This window comes from Magallana gigas, chromosome 10 (genome assembly GCF_963853765.1).
Source record: "Magallana gigas chromosome 10, xbMagGiga1.1, whole genome shotgun sequence".
In the NCBI taxonomy this organism is placed as follows: domain Eukaryota; kingdom Metazoa; phylum Mollusca; class Bivalvia; order Ostreida; family Ostreidae; genus Magallana; species Magallana gigas.
Window position 1 is genome coordinate 3,519,913 of NC_088862.1, and position 12,936 is coordinate 3,532,848.

At 33.7% G+C, this 12,936-nt stretch overlaps 1 protein-coding gene across 4 annotated transcripts; it reads right to left on the minus strand.

Moving 5' to 3' along the window:
• Positions 1 to 2,101: 2,101 nt before the first annotated feature.
• On the minus strand, positions 2,102 to 12,284 carry LOC105342825 (fatty acid-binding protein). 4 transcript variants are annotated; one of them, XM_011449881.4, is made up of 4 exons: positions 4,724 to 4,947; positions 3,540 to 3,721; positions 2,965 to 3,081; positions 2,102 to 2,536 (listed from the first exon to the last, which is right to left on the minus strand). In XM_011449881.4, the coding sequence occupies exons 1-4, from the start codon at positions 4,794 to 4,796 to the stop codon at positions 2,483 to 2,485; spliced, it is 426 nt and encodes a 141-aa protein (XP_011448183.3). In that variant the 5' UTR covers positions 4,797 to 4,947; the 3' UTR covers positions 2,102 to 2,482. The 4 variants fall into 4 exon arrangements, with proteins under 4 accessions (XP_011448183.3, XP_065929922.1, XP_034318422.2 ...); XM_066073850.1 differs by lacking the exons at positions 2,965 to 3,081; positions 3,540 to 3,721; positions 4,724 to 4,947 and adding exons at positions 9,369 to 9,485; positions 9,967 to 10,148; positions 11,219 to 11,447 and having other exon boundaries at positions 2,133 to 2,536; XM_034462531.2 differs by lacking the exons at positions 2,102 to 2,536; positions 2,965 to 3,081; positions 3,540 to 3,721; positions 4,724 to 4,947 and adding exons at positions 8,240 to 8,886; positions 9,369 to 9,485; positions 9,967 to 10,148; positions 12,136 to 12,284.
• Between the last annotated feature and the right edge of the window lie 652 nt (positions 12,285 to 12,936).

The following is a 12,936-nucleotide window of genomic DNA, read 5'->3' on the forward strand; positions in this document are numbered from 1 at the left end:
TATATACGAAAATAAGAAATCTGCACATATCTTTTATATATGTATACAATAAAATATGTTCAAATCATGTGTAAATATTGTATATATACTGGTATGAATTATACTTTTTAAAACTTAATGTCATTTTGAATTGTTATTTATGTTTTAGACAACCATGTTTTTTAAAAAATAGTGCTATGTATCAAAACTGCTCCCAACCCCCACTCCTACTCTAACGGCCCTCATTGTTTAAAATTTTATTTTAAATAAAATTTTTGATACATATCAAATCATAAATTTGATTGAAAAATTACCAATTTCTTTTTTCTAAAATGCTAGAGCTAGAGCTTTATATAGTGATCGTAATCAATTCTGGAGATGAAATAGCACTACATATAATTTAAAACAATAAAATAATCTTTTAAAATTGCATAACATTTTATATACAGTTTTCTTTTTGTTTTGATACATAGCACTATTTTTTAAAAAAAAACTCATTGTCTAAAACATAAATAACAAATCAAAATGACATTAAGTTTTAAAAAGTATAATTCATACCAGTATATATACAATATTTACACATGATTTGAACATATTTTATTGTATACATATATAAAAGATACATATACAAATGGTTAGGACACAAGTTCTAACAACTTACTAGGTCTTTACCATTAATTAGAAAAATTATGCAAAACTTACAACTGTTATTGCATGATATAGAATTATTATTACGATAAATAAAAATAAGTGATATATACGAAAATAAGAAATCTGCACATATCTTTTATATATGTATACAATAAAATATGTTCAAATCATGTGTAAATATTGTATATATACTGGTATGAATTATACTTTTTAAAACTTAATGTCATTTTGAATTGTTATTTATGTTTTAGACAACCATGTTTTTATGAGTTTGTTATGAAATAATGCTATGTGTCAAAATAAAAAGAAAACTGTATATAAAATGTTATGCAATTTTAAAACATTATTTTATTGTTTTAAAGTGTATGTAGTGCTAATAACTCAAATAAATATATTAAAATTGATTCAATGTTTTCTTTTTATTTATGCAACAATTTTAATTAAAAAGACATTCAAAATTTAACAAAAATTACAAACTGTTATATTATTTTTTATTCAAGGAAACACGGGTAAAGTTTACCTGTGCCCCTTTAGAAGGCCCCATATTGCCCAGTATAATTGAATAATGATCATTGGGCAGTAGGCATTCGGAGAATCAGCCCTATCTTTTTGCTGTCCTTCATTGTCAAAAGAAATTAGTTGTGTTCGAGTTGTCATATCTTTACTTCACAGCTGAACCAAGTATAAAAAAAATAAACTATACCTCCTCCGACAGCAAACTTGTTAATTGATCAAATCTGAATGTAACTGTAGGCTGCTGGGACAGAGTTGCCTGATTTTTTTTTCGGCCATTAAAGACATTTTCATATACAATCACAACCTCTCGGGCCTTTCCAACAGAGCGCCGTAAACACTGCTCTGCCGGAAAGGCCCGGCAGTTCGAGCTTTTATCCGAGCTCTGCCGGAAAGGCCCGACAATTCTCGAGGTTTTTCCGAGCTCTGTCGGAGAGGTCCGAGAAGTTCCGATTGATACTTTCTACAGTATTTTTTTTTATTTAAACAACATTTTATTCAGTGTAATATATTGAATGGGATTAGGCAGCAGGCACAGCCTATTTTAGCCCTCTCCCTATTTTCTATCGTATTGATCAGTGTATAGAAAAATGAAATGGAAACGAGTTTGCTTTCAAATACAATGTATTTTGATTTTTACCTTACAATTCAAAATCATATGTTAGACTTGCAGAAAAGTCCTCGAGCTAGACAATTCTGAATGTATATTGTCAAGACTCATTAAACGTTTTATTAAGAACTTATGACTTACAACCAATAAATGAATGCTTATCAATCACAAACTGCTCATTATTTCAGTTAATGTCAATGAAATATAATTAGGAAAATCAAAATATTTGTGAATTAATGATTATATGTAAATTTTGTTAATGAAAGATCATTTCCCGATACTGAAAATATTTACAATAGCTAAAGTACTGTAACAAACACCAGTTTGATTAAAACCACCCATTTATTCTTACACACGATTGTAAGGGTGGTTTTAAGCAGATTGTTACAAAGAAAACACAAAAAAAAATTGCATATTTCTATTGATAATTAATTGATTATACATAATATATAAAACTGGATTTTAGAAAACTGAGGAGTTGGTGTGTATGACACTAATTAATTGTTCAAAACCAATATGGAGGCCGGATGGTCAACAAATTAACCATTACATCTGTCTCTAACTTTCCAATATTTCAGCTTTAAATTTTAAGCATTTTCCTGTATCTTTATACATGCAGAGCTCTCCATGTAAATGAGGTAATTATAGCTTGGAAATGGCCACGACCATCCACCTCTCTTAATATTTCCTTCTGTCGATGGCAGATCGAGATGAACTGTTACACGACATTTATTTCAATCTTCTCTGTTTGCTGATCATAGTTTTTCCAAAGGCTGATAAAGTCTGCATAAAGAAAGGAAGTGAAATCAATAAAAGATAGGAAAAAACCACTGCTATGTATAAAAAGATTCATTTAAAAGTTTTTATTTAGTGTCTGGTATTAATACGTATGCTGGTATGATATGCATGAAACGAATTTTTAAATTAAAATTGCAATACAAACTTTTCAAGGCATCAAACTCTTAATGAAAGAAGCTTGTGTTATCTTTCCAGTAGTACTATCTGCTTTTACAGTATGCGATATCAAATTGTCTGAGACTAATACCTTGATTCTTGTAATTAAGCTCCAGTTTTATTAAGTCAATCAAAAACTAAAACAATTCAAGGATCGATCGATTGTTTTGTTAGATTTTTACTCTGTTATTGATCCCCTTCACCTTGAATCAATCAATCAATTCAATAATCGATCTATCGGTTATTAGACAGTATACCGTGGTCATTGTGTCCCCGTCCACCTTCCTGGAGACCTTATAGTCCTTCCATGGGTCGCCCATCTTTACCTTCAGGTCCTCAGAGATTTCGTTGTCACTAACCACCGTTATCACAAACTGTATCCATGGTAAATAAAAAAATCAACATATATTTACTTATTATATAGTAAACTAAATTGTGTATGCATTATGCAAAAGCTAGTTGCCGAGCTTTGACAAATAATACAGGATGCCTTCTATTATATTTATTGAATAGTAAAATACGTAACTACTTTTTCATTCCATGAAGTGTATTCGTCTGCTACCTTCAGAACTGGTCCAGGATATCTCCAGCGTCTACTTGCTATTTAGAAATTAAACGCTAGAGATCTACCGGAGATCTTTATACTGCAAGCGAGCAAATAAGAATTACTCTTGCAGTTCTCCAGTGGACCAAACGATTACACCTATGGAATAAAAATATCTTGGTCTTATGTTTATAACCAACGTCATGGTGACGTCATTATGCCAACTGGATTGCGGATTGGCAAGACTCATTGAACAAAATCGCGACAGACTTAATCAAAGAAACTCACTTTAATGGGATTGCCATCTAAACCAGTATCATTCACTTCTTTCCCGATTTCGAAAGTGTAGACTTTCTCCTTTCCAGGAAAGAGAGTGCTAGAGGGATTCATGGTCCATGTGTTGCCATTGATGCCGTACTGAATTGTTTGTTTGGTCGCCCGGTATTTCTCCAACATGTCTGCCGGCAAATCTTCCAAACACAGAGATTAGTAAACAATTAACAGAGAGAGAGAGAGAGAGAGAGAGAGAAGAGAGAGAGAGAGAGAGAGAGAGAGAGAGAGAGAGAGAGAGAGAGAGAGAGCTCTTTTTATTGATCTACTGGTACATCGCAGAAACACAAAGTTACTATGAAAGATTATATCGTTGCAAAATTCATGAATCACAAATGCATATGTACGTAAAGTAAACCATCAGTAAATCACTTCCAACAATTCCTCAGCAGATTGATAATAGCGATATACGTGGATTGGTAATCAAACTAAGTGAGCAGATTTGAAGTAGTTATCTGCGTGCGTGTATTGGTAGTAGCTTTCTATGTGAGCAGATTTTTATTAGCTATCCCGTGAGCAGATTGGTATTAGCTATATATCTACTTGAGCAGATTGGTAGTAGTTATCGACGTGAGCAGATTTTTTAGTAGCTATCTATGTGAGCAGATTGGTAGTAGTTATCTACGTGGGTGGAGTGGTAACAGTCCTACGTAAGGGGATTGGTAGATGTTAAAACAATTAACGTTAGTAGTAGGTAGTAGCAATCTATACCGGATCCGCGGTAGCGATCTATACGTGAGCGGATCCAAATACCTGATTTTAGGCAGACTGACTTCGAAGTTTAGAAAATAAACATTGCCAAAGTTGTAAGTGGAATCATAATTTTTGTGGTTTTATAAAGTTCATTGCAGAAGTAAGTATGTATCTTTTATGTAATTGTTGTCCCTTAGGTCATGCCCTTGTATTATAGAAAGTACATACAACTTTTGACCAAAATGTAAACTAAAGAAGATTTTTTAAACGCGTCTTACATTTAGTTTTATTTTGTTACTTGATACCTCACTTTTTAAGCAGTTACTTTAAACAGCGTAGGAGATAAAGATTTCCCTGCATTGGTTTAATAGCTTCTCTCTCTTTATGATGTATTTCTCAATAACCGTTTTACTTTAAATAACGAAAGTTTACATTCATAATTTTCTTACTCATGGCGGTGGCAAATTCGTCAAAGTTCTCCCTTTCGCCGGTGTCTTCCCATCGTCCCACAAAGTTAGCCATCTTGATTTTTGCAATTTTCGTCTGCAAGTCAAATGCTCGGAGTCCCCTTCAGGTTTCTACACGGTGATATCTGCGACAATGTGCTAGGTCACTGTGGGCCTTTAACTGGTGAGAGCATTTCCCAATCACCGTCCTCTTGCATGCCCCCCCCCCCTCCTTTCCTTAATTTTGTATTCATTTAACATGGGCATGTTTGCATATAGTCGTGCTCATACGTGTGGAGTTGTCTGTATTTAAATTCATTGATCGTTTGAGGTGTAGATATATACCTATTCCATATATAAGTCTAGTGTATGGTTCATGCCCACTATACAGCGGCAAAAGCTGGAAAAAATTTAATCCAGATACAGCTAAATCAATGCTCAGAACAATGGCGGTCAGAAACTAGTCCAATCTGACGGACGATTTTTTTCGTTAAAGTTTTTGATTAAAATCTTGTGTCTTTTTAAACGGAAACCACTAACCACGATTCCATTATTTCCATACGTTTTGATGTCACTTGTTAAATTTTGATTTGCAAAATGACATTCAGGTGTAATTACCAGTAGTCACACATGATACATACAATTGATACAAAAAGCTTAAGGTTGCTGAATACTGGTAGCGCTATCTACAAAAACATTTTAGGCATGATTATATGGCAATAATGTATCATTAAGTAAAGGAAAAGTCTAAATATTTTAACTGTGAAATCAAATTATTAATCTTTAAACAGATCCTTTTTTTCTTAAGGAGATTATCCATACAGGTTATCCATAAATGGACATAACCGTCCAGTTCTTTCACATGTAATTTTCACTGCTAATTTTTGTGAATTGGATTAGTTTAAAATTCATATTTCTCTGTACAGCTAGGTTTTGTTTTGCTGGGTTTTTGACATTTTCCATTATCCATCATTGTCAACATCTTTCACATATCTTTTGTTTAATGGCTTGAAGGACAAATGCAGCAAACATCATTAAAGGGAAGTTATATTAAAAGTATGAATCATTCGATTTTCTTTCCTCTGAAAGTTATCTTAACGCGTATATCGGTTTTTGCTATAAGCATTTATCCATTTATGCATTTATGTTGACTTAAACTGCTTGCATGTTAACATAATTATCTCGCATGTTGACATCAAATCTTGCATGCACATGTTACCATAATTAACTTGCATGTTCACATAGATAAGTTGCATGCCAACATAAATAAGTCGCAGGGTGTCATAATTATCCTGCATCTTGCATCTATGATATCAGAAACTGGCATTAGTAAAGTCATTTTACCAAAAAAAAAATCATTAAAAAGATTGTAACTTGCATGTCAACATAATTATCTATGATTAGAACCCCCATACTTCACATTTGTATTAACGAGTCAGAGTTGATCTTGTACATGTTTTATTCTCTCTCTCTCTCTCTCTCTCTCTCTCTCTCTCTCTCTCTCTCTCTCTCTCTCTCTCTCTCTCTCTCTCTCTCTCTTACATGCGTTGTTAATCAATAAGAAATACAGCATGTTGTATCATTATAATATCTGTTTACCATTGTACGATGGTGTTGAGATCAAAATAAATGAATGCATTTATACATAATTATCTTGCATGTTGACATAATCATCTTTAATGTTGACATAATTTATCTTGCATGTAGGGCGCAGAAGTATGCCACTATAATAACACAACAAATGAGTATATAAAAATCAATATTGTCGTTAGACTTTTTAAAATACAAATCTTTATTTCATAGTTTACCAATGTTCTTAAGAGATACATGTATGAACCTCTGCAAAGGCTCTTTCATGATCCACACCTGCAGGTGCATTGGATGTACCTGGTAGGGTGTGTGCAATTGCGTAAAATGTACATTGATATTATTTAGAGTAAATATACGCATTAACAATGAACACTTTTATCTAAGGATGTATAACAATAAAGCTACAAAGTATATAACACACTTAATACTGCTTGTCCTAAAGTAAATTTAAGATACATTGGAAGTATAACAAACGGTCAAATCGATAAGTTTCCGTGTGTTAAGATGTCGTCTGTAGAATTCATACATAAAACACATTAATGATAAATATAATTAAAGCTAGAAATATTACATTATATATATTATGTCAGGTAAGTTATAGGGTTCCAATTCCAGAGCCACACAGATCTAAGAGGGACTCATGCAGGAGGAGGATGGGTCTAAAAAATCCAAACTCAACACAAAAATGTACCGGAAATAGGCCGTTTAACCCCGTGGATAACAGAATTATCCTCTGGGACTTCCCATGGGAAAATTTCTAGACCCGCACAAAACGTTCCAGGTCACTTATTTTTCAGGTGATCTATACCATGTACAAGTATAAAAGCAACTCTTACAATCAGATCAAGAACTGTAACTCTTATATGATACGTGTTAAAAATGTTCGAACGACGAGGGTGGAAATTAAGGAGGCTGGGTGGTCAACATACCAACCATCAGATCCACACTATAGTTTGTAATGTCATGTTTTGGGTCATAAACTAAGTTAGGACCATTTTAACAAGAGCTTGGACTTTGGGTAGTTGTGTCAAACAGCAATGTGACGTAGGCCTGTCTATTTCATTGCCGGCCACTCAGCCATGATTTTTTGAAATCAACAAGATTTGTCTGGTTTTTGAGCTAAGACTACGCAATCGGTGCATATTTCGCTTGAAACCGTGTCATTTTTAACTTGTTTTGACGCAAGAAATAGATAGCTTCGCCCTTCTTAAAATCCAAGGTCTTGTTTAAAAATGGTTCTAATAAAGTTTGCTTAATGTGACTGCTTTCAAATACAATGTATTTTGATTTTTTCCGTACAATTTATACCCATGTGAAAAACGTGCAGAAAAGACCTCGAGCTAGTCAATTCTGAATATATATTAAACGTTAAACAAAAAATTTATGAGTTATAACCAATGAATAAATGCCGATTAATTACTAACTGTTCAATATTACAATTAATGCCGATGAAATATAATTAAGAAAATCAAAATTTGTGAATTATTTGTTTTATATAATTTATTTTATTCGTTAAAGATTATTTCCCGAGACTGAAAATATTTACGACTTCTATTGGAAAAAGCAGCACTGTTTTATCTATAAGTCTTGACAGCATATTCAAAATTTCCCATAGCTAAAGTACTGTAACAAACACCGGTTTGATTAGAACCACCCATTCCTTTTTACACTCGATTGTAAGGGTGGTTTTAAGGGGGCATGGTCACGATTTTGGTCAAATTCTATGTTAAGGTTTTTATTATTTACAATGCTTTAGAAATGCATTTCTAATGATCAAATAAAATTTGATACAGGGCCCACAATTCTTTGTCATGTAAACAAGGCTCGTGCCCTGTTTTTGTTTACATAGGGTTCAATATACCATTAAAAATCTTTTTCCAGCTTATTTGTCTATCTTTTTATTAATTTTAGCATAGATAAACAGTTACCAACGTTTAAAACATTCGTTTTAGGTTTAAAACTGAAATTTTTACTTCAACGTTCATAATGTAAACAAACGGTTTGTTTACATAGCGAAGAATTTCAAGCTCTGTTACTCGCTTATTACTCAACAAATGACAATCAAATTTTGGTTGCCTATTAAAAATGCCTTTATCATTCATTGTAAATATTAAAATCGGAAAAATAAGTTTTGACCAAAATCGTGACCATGCCCCTTTAAGCAGATTGTTACAAAGAAGAAAACAAAACAAAAAAAACCAAACCAACAACAATTGCATATTTCTATTGATAATAATTGATTATACATAACTGCTAGGGAATTTAGAAAACTGGAGATGAGGAGTTGGTGTGTATGACATTATTTAATTGTTCAAAACCAATATGGCGATCGTATTTAAAGAAACTGAATGGTCAACAAATTATCCATGCTTTGAATTTTAAGCATATTTTTATATCTTTATACATGCAGAGCTCTCCAAGTCAAGGAGGTAATTATATAGCTTGGAAATGGCCACGACCATCCACCTCTCTTAATATTTCCTTCGGTCGATGGCAGAACTAGATGAACTGCTACACGACATTTATTTCAACTTTCTCTGTTTGCTGCTCATAGTTTTTCCAAAAGCTGATACCGTCTGCAAGAAAAACGGAAGTGAAAACAATAAAAGATTTTTTTTAAAAAATGCAAAAGTATAACAGAATTTCTTCAAGATAAACGAACAATTATAAGTGTTAATTATTTGCTTTACGCTGATATAATGCATCTGCTAATATGATATGCATCAAACTATTTTGAAAATAAAAATTGCAGAAAAAACTTTCTAGGTATCAAACTCTTAATGAAATAAGCTCGCGTTATCTTACCCGTTGTACTATCTGCTTTTACATTTATTTATACAATATCAAATTGTCTGTGACTAACACATTGATACTTGTAATTAAGCCCCAGTTTAATTAAATCAGTAAATAAATTAATAAGATAAATGATCAATCGAATGTTTTGCTAGACTTTTTTATTGATCTCCTTCATCTGACAATGACAATGACAATGACATCTTGAAGAAATCAATCAATTAATTCAATGATTGATATATCGATCAGTTAATAGACATTATACCGTGGTCATTGTGTCCCCGTCCACCTTCCTGGAGACCTTATAGTCCTTCCATGAGTCGCCCATCTTTACCTTCATGTCCTCAGAGATTTCGTTGTCACTCACCACAGTTACCACAGACTGTATCCATGGTAAAATAAAATCATATATATTAACTTATGTATGGTGGCATACTTGCCCCTTGTGTGCAAGTTATTTTTCGGTCAAATATGTCGACATGCTAGATAAATATGTTGACATGCAAGATAGTTGTCTAAACTAGTTGCATGTTGACATAAATAAGAAGCATGTGAACATAACCATGTTGCATGTTGACATAAATAAATTGCATGTCAGTATATTCATCTTGCATGTCAACATAAATAAGCTGCATGTCGACATAAATAAGTAGTATCTAGCATCCAGAGTGCCCACACTCCAAACGAGCAAATGAGGATTGTTCTTGCAGCTCTTCAATCGACCAAACGAATACACCTCATGAATAACAACATCTTGGTCCTATGTTTATAACATACGTCATGGTAACGTCACTATGCCAACTGGGTTGCAGATTCGCGAGATTCACTGTACAAAAACGACAGGCTTAATTAAACAAACTCACTTTAATGGGGTTGCCATCTAAACCAGTATCATTCATCTCTTTCCCGATTTCAAAAGTGTAGACTTTCTCTTTTCCAGGAAAGAAGGTGCTGGAGAGGTTCATGGTCCATGTGTTGCCATTGATGCCGTATTGAATGGTGTGTTTGGTCGCCCGGTATTTCTCCAAGATGTCTGCCGGCAAACCTTCCAAACAGAAAAAGTAAACATTATTTCACAGAGAGAGAGAGAGAGGGGGGGGGATTGGGGAGAAGGGCTAATGGTGATCTACTAGTTCATTGCAGAAAAATAGAGTTACTTTGAAGAATAATATCGTTGCAAAATTAATGGATCACAAAAAGCTACGTGTACGTTAAGTAAATCATTAAAAATCATTCCCAACAGCAGATTCATAAGTGTTTTACGTGAGTGTAAGTAGAAATCTATGTGAGCAGATTGGTAGTAGCTATCTACGTGAGTTGATTGGTAGTAGCTATCTAAGTGAGTGGATTGGTAGTAGCTATCTAAGTGAGCAGATTCATAGTAGCTATCTACGTGAGTGGATTGGTAGTAGCAATCTAAGTGAGCAGATTCATAGTAGCTATCTCCGTGAGCAGATTCATAGTAGCTATCTACGTGAGTGGATTGTAGTAGCTATCTACGTGAGCAGATTGGTAGTAGCTTTATATCTACGTGAGCAGATTGATAGTACATGTAGTTATCTTCGTGAGCAGATTCGTAGTAGCTATCTATCTACGTGAGCAGATTACATGAAATTGTACATGCAGTTATCTACGTGAGTGGATTGGTAAATGTATGAACGATTTACGTGAGTAGATACTAGAAGGTAGTAGCAATCTATACGTGAGCAGATCCGCGGTAGCGATCTATACGTGAGCGGATCAAAGAACTTGATTTTAAGGCAGACCTACCTCGAAGTTTAGAAAATTAACATTACAAAAGTTAAAAGTGGAATTATCATTTTTGTGGTTTTATATAGTTCATTGCAGAAGCAAGTATGTACCATTTATGTAATTATTATCCCTTACGCCCTACACTTGCATTATAGAAAGTATATCTTTTGACCAAATTGTGAATTAAAGAAGAATATCTTAGACGCGTCTTACATTTTTTTTATTTTGTCACTTGATATTATGCTCTTTCAGCAGTTACTTTTAACAACGTAGGAGATAAAGAAAATACCTGCATTTTATAGGGTCTTTTATATAATTTATCTGTTAATTACCATTTTACTTTCGATAACGAAATTTTCTTACCCATAGCGGTAGCAAATTCTTCAAAGTTTTTCTTATCGCCAGTGTCTTCCCATCGTCCCACAAAGTTCGCCATCTTGATTTTTGCAATTTTTGCAAGTCAAATGCTTGGAGTCCCCTTCAGGTTTCTACACGGTGATATCTGCGACAATGTGCTAGGTCACTGCGAGCCTTTAACTGGTGAGAGCATTTCCCAATCACCGTTCTCTTGCATGCCCTCCCCCCTCCTTCCCTTAATTTTGTATTTATTTAACATGGGCATGTTTGCATATAGTCGTGCTCATACATGTGGAGTTGTCTGATTTTAAATTCATTGATCGTTTGATCTGAGGTGTAGATATGTACCTATTCCATGACAGAACATATAAGTTTAGTGTATGGTTCATGCACGCTAACTATACAGCAGCAAAACCTGGGGAAAACTTAATCCAAATACAGCTTAATCAATGCTCAGAACAATGGCGGTCAGAAACTAGGCCACTTTGTGTTTAAAATCTTGTGTCTTTTTAAACAGAAACTACTCAAATCCTGGTATGCCACGATTCCATTATTTCCATACATTATTTTGATGTCATTTGTTAAATCTTCAATTGCAAACTGACAATCAGGTTTACTTTGCAGAGAGTCACACATGATACACACAATTGATCCAATAAGCCTACGGTGGCTGAATACTATAAATAATATCTACCTTAAAATTTTAGGTATGATTTTTTGGCAATAATGTATCATTAGGTTAAGCAAAGGTCTAAATATCTTAAGTGTGAAATTAAATTATTTATCTTTAAACAGATCCTTTTTAAGGAGATTATCTATACAGGTAATTCAAAAATGGACTTAACCGTCCAGTTCTTTCACAATTAATTTTCACTGTTAATTTTTGTGAATTGGATTAGTTTAATATTCATATTTCTACGTACATCTAGGATTTGTTTTGCTGGGTTTTTGACATTTTCCATAATCCATCATTGTCAACATCTTTCACCCGTTTCACACTTTCATGATAGGGTCCGAATAGCCACATGCCTCTTGTTTAATGGGTATAGAACAAATGCAATAAACATCGAACAGTGAGGATTATTAAAGGGAAGTTATATTATTACAAGTATGACTTATTCCGATTTTCTTTCCTCCGGAAGTTAATTTAACGCGTACACATGTATATCAGTTTCCGCTATACATCCACTAAATAAACAGCAGGTTTAATAAATGAAGAGCTGGTGCATCTCAATCGTTCATGTCAATACGGTCGTTTGTATTTGTTGTTTTTGTTGACTGGTTGTCTTTGTTGTTTACCTTGTTATGGATGTTGACTTTATTGTCTCGCTGTCTTTGTTGTTGTTGTTGTCTGTGCTATTGTTTTCTTTGTTTTTAATGTCTCACTGTTTTTGTTGTTGTCTGTGCTATTGTTTTTTTTTTTTGGGGGGGGGGGGGGTTTGTTTGTTCTTTTTTTAATGTCTGTTTAACCAATGTTTCTGTTTTTGTTGTTGTCTATGTTGTTTTCGTCCTGGTTATTGACTTATTGTTTCTGTCTATGTTATTGTCTTTAGGGGTGTGTGTTATTGTTGTTTTTTTTCTTTTAACTGTTGTTTTCTTTGATTTTGTTATCACATAATCATAAAACGGACCATCCTTATTAATATGACTTACCATAAACCGGCATCACCGGATATGCCAGTCAGTGTTACTGGAACGTCAGTCGCCGCCGAGCGATGGCGGCA

Bases quoted from the DNA above. Each gene is read 5' to 3' on its own strand.
- LOC105342825 (XM_011449881.4), bottom strand. From the start codon at position 4,796: ATGGCTAACTTTGTGGGACGATGGGAAGACACCGGCGAAAGGGAGAAC. The intron at 3,722-4,723 runs GTAAGAAAATTA...TGTGTTTGGAAG, and splicing joins CGAATTTGCCACCGCCATGA to ATTTGCCGGCAGACATGTTG. The intron at 2,537-2,964 runs GTATACTGTCTA...TTCTTTATGCAG, and splicing joins ACGGGGACACAATGACCACG to ACTTTATCAGCCTTTGGAAA.